Source organism: Limanda limanda, chromosome 21 (genome assembly GCF_963576545.1).
Source record: "Limanda limanda chromosome 21, fLimLim1.1, whole genome shotgun sequence".
Classification (NCBI taxonomy): Eukaryota; Metazoa; Chordata; class Actinopteri; order Pleuronectiformes; family Pleuronectidae; genus Limanda; species Limanda limanda.
The window spans coordinates 15,373,923-15,393,920 of record NC_083656.1 but is presented as its reverse complement, the minus strand read 5'-3'; the positions used below and the strand labels follow the sequence as shown (position 1 = coordinate 15,393,920).

General features: G+C 40.8%; 1 protein-coding gene across 1 annotated transcript; it reads left to right on the top strand.

Moving 5' to 3' along the window:
• The first annotated feature begins 5,398 nt into the window (after window positions 1–5,398).
• On the top strand, window positions 5,399–18,210 carry vstm4b (V-set and transmembrane domain containing 4b). The gene is made up of 8 exons (XM_061095537.1): window positions 5,399–5,450; window positions 7,682–8,089; window positions 15,426–15,479; window positions 15,735–15,842; window positions 16,042–16,075; window positions 16,164–16,288; window positions 17,404–17,465; window positions 18,085–18,210. The coding sequence occupies exons 1-8, from the start codon at window positions 5,399–5,401 to the stop codon at window positions 18,208–18,210; spliced, it is 969 nt and encodes a 322-aa protein (XP_060951520.1).
• The last annotated feature ends 1,788 nt before the right edge of the window (window positions 18,211–19,998 follow it).

The following is a 19,998-nucleotide window of genomic DNA, read 5'->3' as shown; positions in this document are numbered from 1 at the left end:
TAATTTACCAGCAAAAAAAGGCTGAAGTTGATTTTTCTCTAGTTGTGCTCAGGGGAAAATTTTATTTTGATAAACTTACGTCTTTGTAATTCACTTTGTTCTCCACATAATTAAGTGAAACTCCCATTTAGAATACATATTTTCCTTTGGTATTATTTTAAGAACAAAAAGGCATAGTCTAGGAAAAAAGCAAAGAAAATTTAGGCCATAGTCTAAAGAGACATGACATGACATTTTGCCTGATTGCACTGCTTCTGTAAGAGCTGCTCTCTGTGCAAGTGAGATATGTGATTGTTGTGTTGCTGTTGCAACTCATCACAACAGGTTTAAAGCAATATTATATTTTATTATACATTTTCTTGCCAAACTACAGATGCAGGGGGCTTTATCTCTACAGCAGGGCATGTAGTAAGGTAGGTAGAGTGAGCTCGCTCTTATCTGTGGTGTTGCCTCCTTCCTGTTGCTCTGAATAACTTGTTTATGTGGCCTTAAGTCAACAAACTTTGTGTTTCAGCGTTTCTGCTGACGAGCGTGAGAGGAGATGGAGCAGATACTGAAGAAGGACTAGGTGAGTTGACAGAGGAAGCACCGAACACAACCCTGATTCCAGGTGACGTCATGACCTGCGTATCAGATTGGTGACTTCCTGTTGAAACGCTTGTTCAACAATAATACTTCTGTCATGCAACAGTCAATTTCTTGTGAGTCTGTTAAGTTTGTGCAAAACAGCAAAAGCGTAAAGGGGGAAAGAACATTTAATGACTTGCTGCTGAGAAGTCATCGGTGGTTCCTAGAAGTATGCACACGGAGAGTTATTCATGTAATGTGTCAGATACATATACTATATACACAGAGGTTTTCTGCAAGCTGTTTACATTAAACACAGGTCAAATACTGATTAATATACAGCTGAAAGGAATATTTGTTTCCATTCAGGACCTGAGTTAAAATACTTATTTTTATTCACAAAATCTGGCTTATAATCCAGATCTGCACAAAATGTCACCTGTTCATTAACACTCTGATTTCTTTTATTTGTCCACAATGGTGAGGGCTGATGGTCAGAGGCATTATGTTTCTGGGTTGTCCCGACATCCATTCCATCTTGTGAAAATCTGAAGTACGCCTTGAGGGATTTTCTTCAACTTTAGGATGAACTGATTATATTTTGGTGCTCAAGGCCCCTTATTTGTGAATGCGATGTATCAGGAACACCTAAAAAAAATATAGGTGGAGAATTCACTGGTTGGTGTAGGTGGATTAAACGGAAATGCAGCAATTCAAAACACTTACCAAAACTTTATGGATGTAAATAATTATTGTCATGCTTTCGCATATTTGTGTTGTGACGGCTTCCAACCCAGCAGGGGCCACCTCCAGTGTGTTTGTGGTTGTAGCCTGAAATGTTGTGACGTGTAAAGCTGGCGATGATATGCAGTCTCATGTCAGCACTGGCTCATTGACCAGCAGTAGTCCTGCACTCACACCATGACCCCCCCCCCCCCCCCCCCCAGACGATTCCTGGATGTCCGGGATTCAGATTGCAAACACGAGTGAAGCAATTTGACATGTTGAAAGTAGCGTGAGACCCCGTCTGACCCCTTTATCTTTCCACGAGTAAACAAGTGTTGAAATCATACATGTCTTGCTCTTTTTTTTCCAACCCCACCCCTCCACATACTTGTCGTACACAGACACACACGTGCTGCTCAGGAGGGCTGAACATGAGCGTGCGTCGGCCAAACCGATGTTGTTTTCCGTCTAGTTTGTTGTTGAAAATTTCCTGTCCCCTGATTTTTTGTGTTTTTTTGTCCTTTTCTTTTTCCTTCCAGAAATTGAGTATGTTATGATCGGCGCTGGGATCGGCCTGTTCTTGTCTGCTGGATTCATTATCAACAAGGTCTGCATGATCAGGAAGCATGTGCGGGACAACAGCACAGGTGAGGCCAGCCACAATACAATATATTTAAATTCTGCCTCTTAGATTGTTCTTGTTAGATTCTTGTATATTTCTATGTGTGTAAATCACAGAAAAGACAGTGATTTTATTCATGTCGATGTCGTCCCGTGTCCTTCATACAGATGCTACTATGAAAAGACCCAAAGAGGTGAGATGATAACCTTCTAAAGGGTTTTGATTATGATACTGACATGACAATACATTCAAAGCCAAAAAAGATGAATCCAGATGTGATCTTTTGTTCATTATCTCCTCGACAATTGATGAATCGTTTGATGAATCATTTCCAACTTTCTTGTATCTGAACACAAACATTAACCTTGACTTTTATTTACTCTCAACAAAGAAATTGAGCCTTCGCTGCTAATCAGAGAATCCCGTGCCGGCGAAGTCCACAGTCACTGGATGTTAAAGGTCAAGGAAAAGTGAGCCGCAGGATGATGTGGACCCTGCTGGGGTGGCCTCTGGGTGAAAGGTCAACCAGGCAGCCCTGTTTACCCCTCGTTTTGTCTGACAAACATCAAAACATGGTTTTGGTTCAAACTTTACATAGTAAGTGGCTGAAATTCATTAGCCCGAATGGATTGTTGTTTAAATGTGTGATGTTTTGAAAAGCTCAATAAACAATCTCTAGTCACTGAAGAGCCTGACTGTGTCGATCTGTTTATTTCTTTATTTTTCTCCTCCACTGACTCACATGCAGCACAGAGATGATTTAGCACCACTCAAAAAGGACCCCCCATGACTAACTAGCATTTCATATATTGGCCACAAGGGAGCAACGTTGCCTAAAAGTAAGATAAAGCTTTTCAGTGATTCTTTGTGCTTTGTTTACTTCAGAACTGGAACGAATATTTCTGATTGAGAGTTTATAACATATGAATTCACGGTATCAGTGTGCTATGTTTCCTGGTACTGGATCCTGAACATCTAAACATTCTTTCCAATGTTTCTCCACGTTCTCTTACTTCACCTGTTAGTGTGTTGCTTATCACTGAATATTACATGGTTATTACTTGCATTACAAGAGAACGTGAAGTTCAATGTAAACTTATACAACAGCACGTATGGCAGAAAAATAAGAAAATTACAGTTCAGCAGGTGACTTTTTGATAATTTTATTTAGGAAAGATTTAAAAACAAAAATGGTGAGAAAAATCACAAATAATGATACACAGTGCAGGAGGAGGAAAAAAACCCAGTGGTCTTATTTCAAAACCTCACTACCTAAATATAAAAAATTTGAAAAAATATATTTTCCACCTGATTCGGCCCAGTTGGACATTTAGCATTTTCACATATAGCCCCTTTGGACTTCAGTGAACGATGGAAAGCTTATTTATTTTTTGTGTTTGCACTTTGCAGGATGTGTAAATGTGTAGCCATAGAAACTGCAGTGATTTGTTCAACGTTATGTTTTCAGCTTTGTATTTCTCTTCAACTAAATGTCCAGAAATGTAATTTAGCTTTAAGACACAAGATCCTTTGCAACCCAAGGTTTTATCGTCTGAATAATAAGCAGGAAAAATCATGAGCAAGCACGTCTGCACTGTGTCTAGAGAAGTCATTTGTTAAATCCCACAGCGTTTTGCACTGGATGCTGTATGTCACACAGCTTTGGTAAAGTGGGGACTGCTTTCTGAATAGATGAGTTTCATTTGTCGGACTGTCGCCAGACTGGGAGCACTTACGAGGCCCTGCGAGCCGCCTCCGCTATTATCTGCAAATCAAAAGTGTCCCAGGTCCCCACAGCGCCGCTTTCTGAGGTTTGATAAAAGCCAGAAGAAGTGTCCCAAAAAAACCTGAGCTGAGAGATTCACTGTGGGATCCAGTTACATGAGAGGAAAGATGATGGGGGATAGATGTAGAAACACACACACACACATACACACAACATTAACCCTTGGTTGCAAGGGCCAGTTTTCATTACTCTGGTATCCTGAAAATGACTCACTTAAACTGCCAAATTTGATCTACATAATTATTTTATTAATGTGTCCTGCCTAAAACAGGCTGCATTATTCAGAAAAAGTACAAATCAAGAAAGAAAGAAATAGAAGCTTCGACAAACAAATAAACAAATAAACCATCCTGATGTATTTTCAAAGAAGCAACTGCTCTGGCAGCCTGAGTGCACCAGAACATTTGTGGTTTAAAGGTATTTCCTTTAATAAAAATATTCTTAACTCATCACAAAAATGTCAACTTCTCTTCTCAATTCACACAGTTAACATTACCTGGGATGTTTTTAAATCGAACTGCGGAAGGATTACAGTTATTAGCTGTTCAACTAAACACCCATGACTCCTCTTAAAGTTTACTATAACATGAGATTCTTGTAATGTTGGTTAAGCACAATATCTGTTCACCATTTTTCTTCAAACGTGGCAAGTAGCCTTCTTCTAACTGTGTCCAAGCTGCAGGATAAATCATGTCCATATACATTTATTGCAATTTAGTAAGAAACTGCTTGAAGTTTTGTATCTCATCGAGAGTTTTTGCGATTTACTCCAGAGAAAAACATTCTAATTGAGCCTGTTTTCAGACACGTGAAGCCAACGATTTCATCTCCATCACTTTCATTGACAACTTATTTGCCCACACAGACTGCTAACCTCCATCCCCCCACTGTGTCAGCGTGTGTGTGTGTGTGTGTTTCAAAATAAAACCTCCGGCTGAGGTCTGCGCCCACTCACCTCCACAGCTGGAAGTGTGATTTGCACGGCGTCTATCTCAACGGCACACTCCTCCCCTCGGTCTTGCACAGGAAATTACATTTCACACTCACTCGCCGGAAGTAGAGGTGTGTGTATATGTGTGTGTTTGTGTGTGGTCCAGGTATTACATGTTGTGGGGACCTGAATTTGTTTACACAGTCTCATTATCAAGTCTCTGTAACAAAAATCCTTACATTTTAAGATGAAGACTTGAAGTTTTAGGTTAGGTTAAGGTTAAGGTTAAGGTTAAGGTTAAAGTTAAGGTTAAGGTTAAGGTTAAGGTTTGATATGGCTAGGTTTAGTTTAAGGTTAGGGTTAGGCAAGTAATAACTATACGGTTAAGGTGAGAGTAAACCTACAGGAAATCAATGTAAGTCAATGTAATGCCTTCTGAAGTCATGGAGGGACGACTATGTGTGTGTGTGTGCGTGCGTGCGCCCTCCCCCATGCCCACTCTTCTTTTGTTTCTGTCTGCTCCGCGTGCATGAGCATATGTTTGCGTGTGTGCACGTAAGTCTGCCAAATGTGTTTTCACTGTGACAGGAGGGGGGAGGAACGAGGAGGAGTGTCAAATGTTTCATATTACACTCCTCAGCTAGGAGTGGAAAAAAAAGAGAAGAAGAGGAGGAGGAGGAGGTGGAGGAGGAGGAGGAGGAAACCTGGGGCTGCTTTTCTTCAGTGGCATTTAAGTTGGAGTTTATTGAGGCAGCAGCCGTGGAAAATGAAGATCTCCTCTGTGGTGTTTGCTCTTCTGACTCAAGCACTTTTTGGAGGTAGGAGAAACAAGTTTAATTTTTGCATCATACAGTACCTGAGTGGAAGTGGTGGAGAGAAATTGATGTCAGAAAAACTTTGCAGAAAGGATCTGGGAGGATGTTGGGGTCATGGCTGAGGAGATGGAGAAAAACTTTTTAGCTTGATGGGACGCTCTTTTAACTGCTGTAAAGGTCTTCAGTGACTGCTAGAATAAATATGCTTTACATTTTGGAGATTGCAGGGCGTGATGGCAAGAGAAAATGGAACGTTTTCCAGAGTTGCATATGTTTGCAGAGATGAGAGGGAATTCCAAAGTGAAAATTGGTGGTTTTCCTCTGAGTGTTTGTAAGTAAAACAGCTTTGAGTGTCGCATCTGTATTCATTTACAGTGATTCCAATGATGAGCTGTCAAAACAGCGATTTAACAACCAAATTTCACAAGCAGACACTTTGAAACCCTTTATTTCACCCAAATGAAAGACAAAAACATCTTACTTGACAGTGAGATGCCTTCGTTTCGTGGAATATGTGGAGAAAGAAATTGCTCAATGCTGGAGAAACAGATGTTTGATATATATTTTCACACAACACATTCAGCTATAAAGCTCGTTCCCTTGGTACTCGCCCCACGTAAGGCGTCACAAGCCAAAGACAACAAGGCTGTCAGCGTGAGAGGAAAGAGGACTGTTGAGAAACAACACACCCTGCCAGCCCCCCCGCTCAGGGGACGTATAGCTTCCACTCCAGGAACAAACCTCCAATACATTAGTTGCAGCGGTTATTGTTCTTTCATGCTGTTTGGTTGAGCTAGAGAGTTCGGGTTGCTCAGGGAGGCATTAGCTGCTTCTTCTGGTGACACTCACCATCTTTAAACCATTAGGCTGCATTTAACTTCACTGGGATCTTCAGGGGCCAATTGGAAGTAGGCTGAGAAGTGTTATTAACTGTGTCAACACAATGTTTCATTTTAGGAAAACATTTACATGGAACTTTTCCTTACGTGTGAGTTTTTCTCCTCATATTTCACACAGAAAGAAATACACATAGAAAATGGATCTTAAGTCCATGAATGTGTGCTGATTTCTAAACTGGAGTCCATAACTGAAAAGCTGTTCCTATTTTCCCAAGTGAATTATAAAGTGAGGCAGCAATTAACAGTGTAAAAGTACTGTTTTTAAAGGTCCAATGTGTAGGCTGTAGTGATATCTACTGGATAAATTGCATACTGCAACCATGTAGGAGAACTTATCGTGGCGTAATTACGTGTGAGACCCTGTCGAGAGTCACTTTTTAGCTTGTCCATTCTTAGCTTAAGTAGAAACAGCAGGCCGGACTCCATGAAAGAGGATCTGCTATATATGTAGATATATAGAGGGCTCATTCTATGGTGACAATTATTACTTCCAGCTGATTATAAACTTATGAAAACATGATGATGATAATTATTCTGCTCTGTTTTTGCTTAATTTGGGAAACTGAGAATGAAATAAAATACTAATAATGGTAATTACAGTCAGAAGTTCTGGAGAGATTGAGTAAATGGACCTTGAGTAGATATTATTTCATTTGGCACACAACTGCTGGGGGTTTAGGTTAACCTAGGGTTAGGGTAAGGGGTTAACTTAACCCTAATCCTAACCCTAAAGTCCCAAAGTAAAGGGAACTCCTCTCACTGTCAAACACTGTTCCTGAAGCTCTTGAAACACCTTGTTGATAGTCCAGGCGATATTTCTACACCATTGTGTTGTCACGTGACATCCCAATTTCCCACATTTGCGAAATGCACATCTGGCGGTTAGTCTTGCACGCCCCCTATCAAAGCCAGGGAGAGTGGGAGCGGAGGTCAACCTTTCCCACACAGGATGTAAGTGGTTGACCAATCCCAACAGAGTGGGCCAGCTGGCCCATCAGAGCAGACTAGGCTGAGTAGAGGTGCAATGGACAGTATGAGGAAAATAATGGTTTCTCTGAACAATATTAATAACTTCTGAGGAATATGTAAAACTTTTCAACTTTCAACCCAAATATGAGTATTTAAGAAAAAGGTTTTTACACAAACTTCGAAGCATGAATTGTATTTGTGTTATTGTCTTTCCTCTAATTTAGAGTGTCGGACGGAAAGTTAACGCATCGTAGCCACCACCTGGCAAAGAGTGGGTGTGGACTACAGACACAGCCCATTCACTCTGCGTACCTCAAACAGATTCCAGGCTTTCTACAATGACTTGTCTAAATCTTGCTTTTCCAGATTTGTGTTTGGCTATCAACGTCACCATCACCCCATCCCCCTTCACAGTGGCCCAGGAGGGTGAAAACGTCACTCTCACCTGTGTTGTGTCCCAGCGGCGCCGAAATGCCGCTTTACCTGTCGTGAAATGGACCTTCCTACCAGCAGGCACACAGCGGTCGCAGGACGAACTCTTAATTGCCCGCGTCAACATGAGGAAGGCCCGGTTCTACAGCAACTACACCAAAAGCTTCCCATGGCCCAAACTGAAGCTGACGGTGGTGAAGCAGGGGAAAATCTTTGACCTGCTGATCTTGAACGTTTCCGAGGGGGACCAGGGGCTCTACATGTGCCGGGTGCAGGAGTTTAAAAAGCACCAGAACCGTTGGAAGGCCTCGTCCAACTGCACAGCTGCTACTGATCTTAGAGGTGAGAGCTAAATTTATTATTCAGTTTTGTCCTGTTTCTAGGCATTTTCAAATTGGTCGAGCACACAAGGTATCAGGATGAAGACCACCTTAATGGAGTCAGATCCAAGATTATGGCCACACTGAAGCTAGGCAGTGTCTCAAATGGAGGCTGCACCCAATGTCTCTGTAGTATTGAACACTCGTCTGGTAGCTATAAGCTATTTTAAGGCAGACTGTATAGTCAGCTTTAATTTCATGGATAACTCACCCATGGATTACTCACCCATGGATAGTGATGATTTGATATCCGACAAAAATATCAAAAACCTCTTATGAACCTCCTCAAACCATTGACCACTGACCATACACAAGCTGTGTTCAGAATGTTCCAAGACTATTTGGCCGAATGACTAAGCCAGAATAGGTAGGGTCAGACCAATGGAATATCAGGACACGGGGTGCTCCAATGATCAGACACCAACCAATCCTACTCACCTGTTCGGTGGTGTATCTACTGCAGTCACAAGTTTACAAATGATATGATTCAACTCCAAGTCAGTCAAGCCACAATGTAATTTAGAGATCCTCTTGTTGCCTGTTATCAGGTAACATGATTTACTATTTGCTAATCATCAGTTGGATCTTGTTTAATTAAAGTTTTACCTAAGGTTGCCCGACTAAAGAGGATGCAAGAAACTTTGTATACAAATAATGTATACAGTAATGTACTTCTTTATCTCAGGGTCGTGTTTCTTCTCTCATCTGGAGTGGTGAAGCTGAGCGGTTTGCATTTTTAGACACGTTGTCTAACTATTTATTTTACTTCGTATTAATTCCTGTCTGTATTTTGAAAAGTATCCAATAGAAAATAAATATATTTGTTTTGAAAAAGTGGGGTTAAGAATTCTCACAACTAAAACCGAGGTCTAAGAACACCTGCATTAGGCTGCTATCATTTATTTTTTTGTAGAAGGCACCGGTAGCTGTAGCCTAGTTTCTAACATAATGACCTCACTGCTGTTAATAGTGCAGGGCGGAGAGTCGAAAAACTATTTTTGCAACCACAACAGAAGCAATGACAAATGCTGTTTTGATAATAGTAAGACCACAGATAGTTTAAAGCAGATGAGCTGTTGGACTACACATATGTTCCATGGCCAGCAGCAGAAAGTGTGAGTCTTTCTGAGCAGCGCACTACAAACTGTTTGAGGTTTTAGTTAAATGTTTTTAAAGGAGCGTATATGCCCTGTTGAATCTCTGTGAGCCAGGATCAATGACTGAATTTAACCCGAAGGCTTATGGCTTATTAACCCTTTGTGCCACCACTCATTTGTAGGAAATTCTATGAATTCCACAAAGGTATATCACTGTTTAAATCAAAGTGTTTGTAGGTCAAATTACAATGTGCTAACAGCTCATGGCAGATTGAAGAGAAGACAGAGCAGGGCTGCTTCTCTTGTAGTAGCAGTGACTCTGACCACAGATGAATGATGTAATTCATCTGTCTGAGGAGTTCTTGAAGTGGTTTACTGAGCCAAAGCATCGTCCTGCTTTTGATTTCAGAGGGGAAATATCATTGGTTAGGAGCATGCCTGGAGATAAATCGATCCTCCATCGCAATAAGTTGCGGCTTTGACTGAGAAGATGATGTTGGAGTGAGCACAGAGAGAGTGTGAGGTTCACTCTGTGAAATGGATGAGACATCCACTGGTGCCACATACGGCACAGAAATCCCTCCACTTTCATGGAATCACACTCTAGCTTTTTTTTATTTGAGGAGCAGATGTTGGTGCCATTCCCTCACGCAAGATTCACACGTGTTTGTGTTGTCATGTTAGCTTTGAATGCAATGCTAAAGAGAAGTACCCACGGCTCAAGCTCAACAACTGATGATTGACAATATATTTGCGTTTGTCTGCGCAAAATGGAAGAGCTGTGACCATGTGTGATCGGATCTCTCTTCACCGCTCTGTGTGCAAATAAACACGACAGTCGTTTGTGTTAGTGAGAACCAAATTATGTTGTTTTTACCCAGTCTGGGTTTACACATGTGTCAGATGACACTTGTCACCTTTGTGTGTGTGTGTGTGTGTGTGTGTGTGTGTGTGTGTGTGTGTGTGTGTGTGTGTGTGTGTGTGTGTATTTGTTTCTCTGTGTGTCAGCACTAGAATGAGAGAGAATCAGAGCAAGTGGAGTCAGGAGGATGGCTGAATAAAAGAATAAATGTGAAAAAAAACAATGGTGGACTCAGCCTTCTGCCAATAAACAATATAAAACTCTGACAGCATCCAGGACCAGTTTCCCCTTAATGTGACCTTTAACCCAACGATTTATTGATGGAGGCTTTGGAAATAACACTTGGCTACCACTGGGTTAGTAAGACCGTTAAACAGACATCTTGACATTTGCAGTTTATAGCTCAGATGAATGATCTGTGTAATCCATTTCTTAGACTTGTCTGAGATGGAGGAAACAGGTGTGTGTTCATCTTTGGAAAGACTGGAAAAGTCTAACGCTTTAAAATGCCCAGTAGGCCTATTGCTCAGAGACGCTGCGACACCAACACTGTTTAGATGAGGTATTTGGTGACTGATCTTATCTCGAGTGCAAATCCAAATCTCTAAATTTATTCCCATCTTACTGCTCGTGTTCCTCCCGTCTTTGAACAACTGCAGACATCGCTCACCAAATTTTCCATGGAGGCGTTTCTAGAGGCTGTGACTTTCAGTGTGGCCACAGCCAAGTCTGGGCTCAGGCAGACACACAGTCCCAACCAGGAGCTGTTGACGTTGGCTCAGACGAGGAGTTTCCCCTCCCAGACAGAATGTCCAGAGAAACTCAACAAGAGATAATTGTGCTGAGGAAGGTGAAGTTCGCACGTTTGTCTGCTGTGACAGGCGAGTGGGCAGCTGGCTCGTTTCCGCCTCTTACCCTTTCGTGGTCTAGGATGTGGTGAGCTACTGTATTTCCATCCAAAGAAGAGGTGGCCCATTATAGTTTCAGTGATGATCACAAAGTCCGCTGCAAGATTGTTGGAGGAAAACTGTAACAATGACATGAATGGCAATAGATGTAGAAAATACAACTACAAAATGTATTTTTAATTCCAGTCCAGGTGACAAGAAGTTAATCCTGAGATTGTTTTCTCCACCTGCACCTGTGTGTTTACATCTGAGTTATGGCTTGTACTGAAGAACAGAATCCTCCAAATCTGAATTAGATTCAGAATCTCATTTATAATACAACCTTTCCTTAGATCCAACCCCAAAAACCTATATGGCTATTTTGGAATCTGGATGGGTAAAGGGAATTTTCTTAAACATTCATAGTTTTAATTAAGCCACTTACACTCTAACACAATATAAGTCTACTGTAGCCCTTTAATATCGTACTTCCATCAAGTTGGAGGAGAAATGGGTAAGAGGAAATAAGTGGCCAAGTAACCCTGACTTCTATTTGCTTTTATGAGTGAAGCATCAAAAGGACTGCATCCTACATTTCCCATAATGCAACTCCAATGAACTTTTCCCAGATCTTTCCTCTATGGATGCATGAAGCCCACAGCTTATGTGGCCTGTTGTAAACTTGTTGTCCCTCGTCTGAGCTAAATAATTGTTGTATTAAGTTCAGACAATAACTTTCATATGTTGACTTGACTGATCTGGAACATTTCAGTTATGGGTCATAAATCTGTAATATTGGACTCTCCAGGATGTAGGTCGAGTGATTGTAAAGATTGTAAAACTCGAACAACACAGGAAAGCTGTTCTATTTCTGATCACTGCACCAGCAGGTAATGGTGTTTGTGTCCACACTAGCAGTTGACAGCTATGATATACATCACTTATAAAAGCCCCTTTGGGACCATTACCACTGGTTTCCACTTCAGATGGGACACGGCAGATGACAGAGATTTCATTGTGTGTGTGTGTGTGTGCGTTAAGTTAAACTGATGGAATTCCTGTGGTTGGATAACATTAGGTGACCAGGTTTTTCCACAATAGGTCAGAGGGTCTGTTAAAAAGACTGAAGGCAGAGCACAACCTCCTCTCGGCATAAACATACCAAAATGTTTAGGTTTTTCTATAACACATGTGGGTGAGAAAAAAATAGTTTTTTAGAGGTGCACAGCACACGGATGTGGCGTGGGTTTAAGTATAGTAAGAACACAGGGTACTCTATACTGCTACATGAAAATAAGATAATATCACAATTCTGAGGCCACAAGCATTTCTCAAGAGCTTTTACTGTTAGAAAATAAGAATATGATACCAACAAAATCAGCCTTTTTACACAGAGATGCTGATTCTTGCAGGGACACAACAGGAAGTTAAAGGGTGGCTTATTTTAAGCTGAAGCCGGACACAGAAGACTGTACGTACATTCATCTCCAGCCTTTTATAATACAGCACATTAGAGCATTGACTGAGTCAGTGGATAATGAAGTCACAGAGGATCCCTATTCCCTCTAGTCCACGTCTGTGTATGGATGTTTACAGTGTTGGGTTTGTTGCAGCACAAAAACGAGCCACAAATCTGACAAAGAGTCAGCAACTGAGTGCAACTCTGTGGGTCTGACTAACAAAAAGTCCTTGTTGAATGTTTCCACTTAGTCCGATGAAGTCTTCATCCATTCAGAAGTAGCTTTAAAAAAAATAAGTTTTGTAGATGAGGATAAAAAGCAGATTTATGGCAGACAGTGTTCAATTTCTGATTATTCCAACATGTACAGCTGCCTCGCTGACAGAGCTACACCGAACCTGAGGCAAAAAACGCCACATAAACGTCATGGATGTTATCAAGATTTACACCGTGAGTAATTTACTGTGGAGGCAGCGTAGGGCTTTAAATTGAATCATCTGCAATTTGAAACAACTGAGAGTCTGTTTTAAATAGTGTTTGGATTCATGCGTCATAGTCTTACCACAGATATGACAGTGTGTTGTATATATCCATATGTGTAGAGTTTTCTTGTTTGAATGCCATTTATTTTATGCACTCATTGTTTCCCACAATGCATAGTGAAAAGAAGTGTACAACTGGTCATTCACCGAATAATATATACCATCATGCATTGCGCTCGCGGGCGGAAAGAGAATAAGAGAGAGGGCAGCAGGATGTACAAATGTAAATATAAGCAGAACAGCGCGTCACAGCATAAACTGCGGCAAACAAGTTTATTTTTTATATTTGAATATGGTCATTCAACATTTTTTTTACTAAAACGTATTAATACTGAGTGTTAAATAAACCTGCTTTGTTGTTGTTGTTGTATGTCATCAGTTAACTTTATAGTCCTTTACATAGAAGACCCTATATAGTCAAGTAAGGGTTAGTGAATGAGTGGGGGATTTCGGACACAAAGAATGGTGTACAAATTTTAGATATCGAAATAATATATTTCTCTAACATGACGTCAGACAGGTTAAGAGGTCGCCTGCAAAATGTTCAACATCAAAATGAAGTGAAATATTTCAATCAACTTGTTTTCACTGTTTGAAAACTCCTGCCCACTGAGAGCCGACTACCAAAGGAGCTTATTTCAATACCATGACATTTTCAACTACGCCTGGTTGACAACATGAATATATGAGTGAAATAAACTGAATAGACTTTGGGCATGGCCATGCTTTTTACAGTCGTCCAAACTGGACAAACTAAACACCCTCTGAGTATTTATGACAACTGAAGGCTACCACATGTTCTCTTTCATGTTGGGAAGGGGAGGGTGGGGTGAGGGGTGTTCAGCTGCAACATGAATCTGCCTCTCTAGGTGTCACTAAATTCTACACACTGAGCATTTAATGGAATAAGATTTAAATGTATTCTATGTCTTCAACAGAATAAAATAACTTTTCTCATTTTCATTCACCTACAGTTGTTGTACAGGTCTGTTTTTTATGTGTGTTAATGCTTGTTTGGATTATTTGAGGCCTGCTTGCGTGTTTGTTAGTCAACATGCCGTGCTGTGGGAAACTCTCCAGCCGACGTGGTGGCGAGCCTGTTTGTCAGCTACTGGAAGTTTGGGGTGATCCAAGATGCCCCTGATGGGTGTCGCCTCACGCGCTTCCTACCACAGCAGCTCAGCAATAGTATGGTGCGTTAAGACGACTGTGGTCACACGAGCTGGACAAATGAGTGAGTGAGGTGACATGTTGAGTATGGGAATTGTACTCTCTGTCATTTTGGACACAAGCAGCACATAGCTTGGATTCTCATTCCGGATTTAGAGTTTTGATCAACCACTGGTGCTCATATGAGATTTAATTTGAAAGGTTGGTAATCATCTACTTTGTACAGGGATGTCACGTCACATCGACTTTATTGGAATCTTGAAAAAACTGTTTAAGTTGCATTGAGATATTAAACCCCTCATTCTCGTAACTTTATGTATTTTAAATGTTTGCCTATATCTACAGTTCTGGAATTACACCCCACACTGGGAATGTCCAGTCTAGCTAGAGCAACCAACCTTCAACTTGGGTCAAAAAATATCGAGTCGGTTTCCATGAATTGAGTTTCTAACTGATCAACTAGCTAATCAAGTTCTCATTTTCTAACTACACTTGATAAAATGAAAAGGCAGGGATGGTGAAAACAAAAGCAGACATGACATTTTGTTGCTGAGCCTTAAAGGTCCTTAAAACAAGCAGTAACAGCAAATTTCACAGTTCACGGCCCAAATGGGGATCATTGAACGTATCACACTTCTTCCTGCCTCCTCCACCTTCACTCTGTGACTATAAAATGAAAGTTAATAATAAATTAACTCACTGTAAACTTAGTTCTCCATATTGTTGTAAGTTGCTGTGATTTAGCCTAGCCGGTATGTCATGGCAAACAGGGAAGCTCGAATAAATCTATTTGACCGAGATCCGAATGTTCTTGGAAACATTTTAATGATCATGTTCTTGACGTCACAGAAAGAAAAAATATGTCTGGGGTGAAACATTCTCAGCCAGACTGTGAACCAAAATAGGCAAAAGTTGTTTAATTTGTTTTACCACATCTTTTATGAAGGTGAAAGAGATGGTTGGGCCCAGCACGTGGGAGGAGGTGAGGGGAGAGTTTAAAGTGATGTATCAATCAAATGTATACACCTCCAAACCTACTGTTTGCATTATTGTCTGAGTTAATGAGCTATTTTTCCCTTTTCAACCAATAAAGTTTAAGGTTGAGCTCTCTGGATAGTGAATCAGAGACGATCAGGCTGGGAGGAGGCCCACCTCGGCTCGTTGTCTTCCTGCAGTTGGGTTTATTTAAACTCTGCCTAGTGTGTAATCAGGAGGCAGGGAAGCCACAGTGACGACTGCGACCTTCACGTGTTTCTCTTCTGTCTTTCTTTCTCCATGTAGTGCATGTCCTACCGGCAACCAAGGCCAAAGAAAGCCTGTGGAGCTTATTTGAAGGTAAGTCGTAATATTTTTGGTGTGGCTGTGTGTATGTGTTTGTGTGTGTGTGTGTGGTGGACAAGCTGGCTCTGGATCGTCCTTGGCAGGCAAAAATAATCCAGACCAAAGGATGTACTACAGTGCTTTAAATAGCTCTGCAAAACACTTACTTCTTTTTTTATTCTTCCACAAGATTATTGTGTGCAGTGAAGCCGTGGCATGAGGCCGCCGTGCTGTTGGATTAATGTGTGTCGACATGTTTGTATGTTTTAGATGTGTACCTGTGTGCCGTGCTGATCTGCTCGGTGGGCCTGCTGTGCATGTGCATGTTCACAGTGACGGTGACCTGCCAGTACATACAGAGGAAGCAGAGGTTAAAAGGTGAGCAGCGGCACCAAGATTGTAGTGTTCAGAAACAGAATTGACATCTGTCCTGAGAGATTCGATCCCAGTGGACAGCTCTGTGTGTGTGTCTGTTCACACCTGGGATGTTTGTGAACAATGTGGACGGTTGTTAATACCTGGTCTGAAGGGGTCATTGTCTCTGCACCAGTTTCTAAATTGTGCTATATCTATGCAGATAACTATCATCTGGTCAAAAGCCAACAAAACAGGTAAGATCTTACAGAACACAGCCTCATACTTAAGTGTAATTATTTAGGTTCTAAAAAAAAAAGGTAACCTCATCTGTTGTTACTGCAGCTCTGGAGAGACAGTGACCAGTGTCGTCAGTTTGTCTCCTGCTCTGCCTGAAAAGTCGAGGAGGTACCGGAAGAAAAGGAGAAGAGACCATCAGGAGGACTTACCACCTGAGATACCAGCCAAAGGTAAAGCTATAATGTCTGATATGTGTTGTAAATGTTGTCTCAAACGAAATCAGGCTATCCTGTAACTTGCATTCACGTGTGTTTGCATGTTATTCTCCACAAAGAACACCAGCAGATGTAGCAAAATATGATCACCAGTCCAAACTGAGTTTCATACCCTCTTCAAATTCTTCTGTGTGGCTTTCCAAACATGAATACACCCTGGCATGCGAATGCTACATTAACTCTTGAGTTACGGCGTTGTCTCCTGAAGTCGACAGGGAAAACTTTCTCACCCTTAACGAACCACAGCTCAGTCACAGCAAGTCTACTTCCTAATTAGCATGTGTAATGCATCTTTTTAATGGAAGCAATGATTCTACAGTGAGTTAATTACCATCAGCGTATTGTGGTTGATCACTAAATATCCTCCCAAATCACTGCTGGTTCAAATTTAAGTGGGAACTGTGCTGACAAGGAAATCCTGCTGCTTTGTGGTTTTCAACAATTATGGACTCATGCTTTGTACAAGTACATTTTCCTATTATTTGTTTTTCTTTTCTTGTAAAAAAAACTCCCAAAAACTAACAAAGCAATTTCTTGATGCAACATTTGCATTCAGTGCTTTTGAAAGCTCACTGAACGTGCTAAATCTTGTTTGGAGTAATGTCAATTTATCGATCAAGCATATACCCTGAATTATATCCTTGAACAGGCAGTATAGCTGTTTCCTGCTGTTTTCATCTTTCATGCTAGGCCAAGATGAAAAGCTTAAATTTCATGAAAGATGCTAAAATGCTTTAAATGGTGAGAGGAACGAAAGTTAATCTCTTGAGGGGCGACCTGTCTCTTATTACAGGTAGTAATCAGTTCCATCATGGTTAATATAAAAACCAAGACTAGTGCAGCTTTAAGCTTAAGGTCTGAATTCTTGTGTAGTCGTAAGAAATGTCACTTTAGAAGAGGGTGACAGTCAGGGCTTTGAAATATGTCCTAATATGCTTTGATCTAACCACCATGTGAAGGGGCAAGTCTGTAACACTTGTGGTTGTGATAGATTAGTGTTATCCACCATGTTTATTATATTTACTAAACATATTTCTACCAAACCACTAACTCTCTTTTTGTCTGTGCAGCTCCCATTGGGGACAAAAGGAAACCCAAACTTTTAAAACCACAGCCAAGGAAATTAGTGTTGGTAAGCGCCATCCATGACTTTTTACAAGATATTTGTCTTTTATTGTTTTCGGGTAATCTGGAATATATCCAGTAATCACTCCTGTTTTTATGTTTAAGTAGCTGTTATATGTACATCAAATCAAGGCTACATCATGTTAGAGTTTGCAAACGGATCAACTCCTTTAGGGATAGGTCTGGTGATTTTTAAAGCCGCTAAAATGAAGAAGTTTGGAAATTCTGCTGGCCCTGCATTAGTTTGAAAATTCTGGGGCAGTATTTTAGTCTAGACAGGCAGACATAGACACTCACAACTGCTCGTAGCCTTCAGTGACTCGTCAGGCTCGTATCACGCGGCACAAAATTCTGCAAAGAGGTATTTAATTTTGGCAGCCTCAAACCCAGAAATCCTGTTTGATTGCTCAAATTTACCAAATCGAAGCCAGTTTATCGAATTTCTTGTCAGTATTCATATCTAACACTGCAATGACATTTGAGCAAACAGGCGAAATCTACTGCATTTCCAACCCTGTAATCATCTTAATGGAGTTCTCGTCTCATCTCACCATTGATGCCACGTTATTCCTTTGCCTCTTCCATCTTTCCCCCCCTCCCCTCTCCATCTGTCTCCAAATCTTTAGCCAAAGATAGTGGAGGAGAATCTGACCTACGCAGAGTTGGATCTGGTGAGGTCGATTCCAGAAGCCAAGGCGTCACATGGCGGCACCGTGTACGCTCAGATACTGTTTGGGGAGCAGGAGCTATGATTCAAACACACAGACACACACACCGCTAGTAACTGTGCCTCATGTAAAAAGTATTGTCTATATTTATAGCCTGTATTTTGTACTGAAATGATTTGTGAAGGTTATAATGTGCAAGAATGTACAAAATTGTACATATGATTTTATACAAACTTTGATATAATTTTCTTTTTTAAGACCAAGATGAAAAAGAGAAATATGTTGTATGCTGATATTTTTCTTTTGTACATGAGTTTGAATCCTGTGTAGCTCAAACTGGGAACACAATAGAAGACTAGCATGCTGAATGAGTCCATCATCACAATTAGAATGGAGACTGGAGGAAAGTCAGAGCCTCCATCGTGATCATGTCAGACATGCGTCAGGCAATATTTGCAACGTGATATCTGTTTTAATTCCTGTGGTGTTTTGAAAATTGAGTTTACTCTGGGGTCGGGTGATAAGGTTGTTGATACCACGCTTATGTCTGTGCATTACGTATGGAGCTAGGGTCAGGAGTTAATTAGCTTACCTTTGCATACAAAGGGGAAGCAGGGGAACGCAACCAAGACCTGTATAGGTTATGTGCTTTTAGATTTTTAACAGAAGGCCCCCATTTATTTATCACAAAAAAGTAAATAAATAACTACCCGTGCAACCACAACCCATTTTTTAAATTTCTATAAGTGTACAGATAAAACAGAAAAGATACAATGTGTTTACTTACATAGTTCCTGAGCCTTAGAGGCATTGGTCGTTGTATTTTAAACTTAAGGCATTCCAGGCTGTTTTTCCCTGCTTCTTGCACTTTCCTAAGCTGAGCTAACTTAGCTTCATATGTGATACATGAGAGAGACATCGATCTTCTCATCTAAACTATTACCCAAACCATCAAACTGTTCCTTTAAAATAACAAATGCTAGTATTTTAATGAATTAAAATACATCTACGCTAGCAACAACTTTCAGGAGGAGGCGGAATTCATGACCTATGCTGCAGCCCACCACCATGTTCCAATCAAGACATTTTGGCTTCACTTTTGGGGAGCAGTCATGTCATCCATCTTTATATATACAGTCTATGGTTGCACTTCATGTAGTGACATAGTTATATCCTGGTCACTATGAGTAAGAAGATCAAGGGACAAAATAAATTAGAGACCTCCATTGTTCTGAATGTGAACTAGTGCATTTTCAAATGTGATTTACTTCTAGTGTGTTCCCAGCATTATCTGTCTCACAACATCTGTGTTCATTCTGTTTTTGTGGGTCAGGCGGCAGTTTATAATGACCACGACTCCACAGAGTTGATATTAAAGTAGCGATTAGCCTCCGACCTGTGCCTCACAAGCAAGTTTATGTGAAACCCTTTCATCTGGTGCCAAAATCAACTTAACTGGCTGTTAGCGACAAATGTATGTTTACACACATGCAAGGGTGGAGTTGCATGCAGGAAAAACACCCTTGTAGACTAACACAAAGAGGTGCATACTGTAAATCCAAATAAACAGCTGTGACTGGTAACAGGGACAAAACTGAGACCTGTGTTTGGACTATTTCACATTAATGTAAGTCACATATGAGTTGATTTTGTTTAGATTAGAGCCAGAGGCCACATTGGCTGTAATCGCAAATACCTTTGCTGCAGTCTACTTGCTTTCTCACTTTCCGTGTTAAAGTGCATAGGAGTCTTTTTCCATTTCATGATCCTCTGGATTCATGCATGGAAGAAGCAAAGGAAAGTGAACTTGAAACCCAGACACAAAGGCACCGGATTCCAGCTTCCCCAAAGACTTCCACTATCTTACATGAA

What these genes read in the sequence shown, in the direction of transcription:
- vstm4b (XM_061095537.1), top strand. Translation starts at nt 5,399, where the DNA reads ATGAAGATCTCCTCTGTGGTGTTTGCTCTTCTGACTCAAGCACTTTTT. An exon ending in AGCTGCTACTGATCTTAGAG is followed by an intron (nt 8,090 to 15,425) that starts GTGAGAGCTAAA and finishes TTCTCCATGTAG; the next exon opens with TGCATGTCCTACCGGCAACC. An exon ending in ACCTGAGATACCAGCCAAAG is followed by an intron (nt 16,289 to 17,403) that starts GTAAAGCTATAA and finishes TTGTCTGTGCAG; the next exon opens with CTCCCATTGGGGACAAAAGG.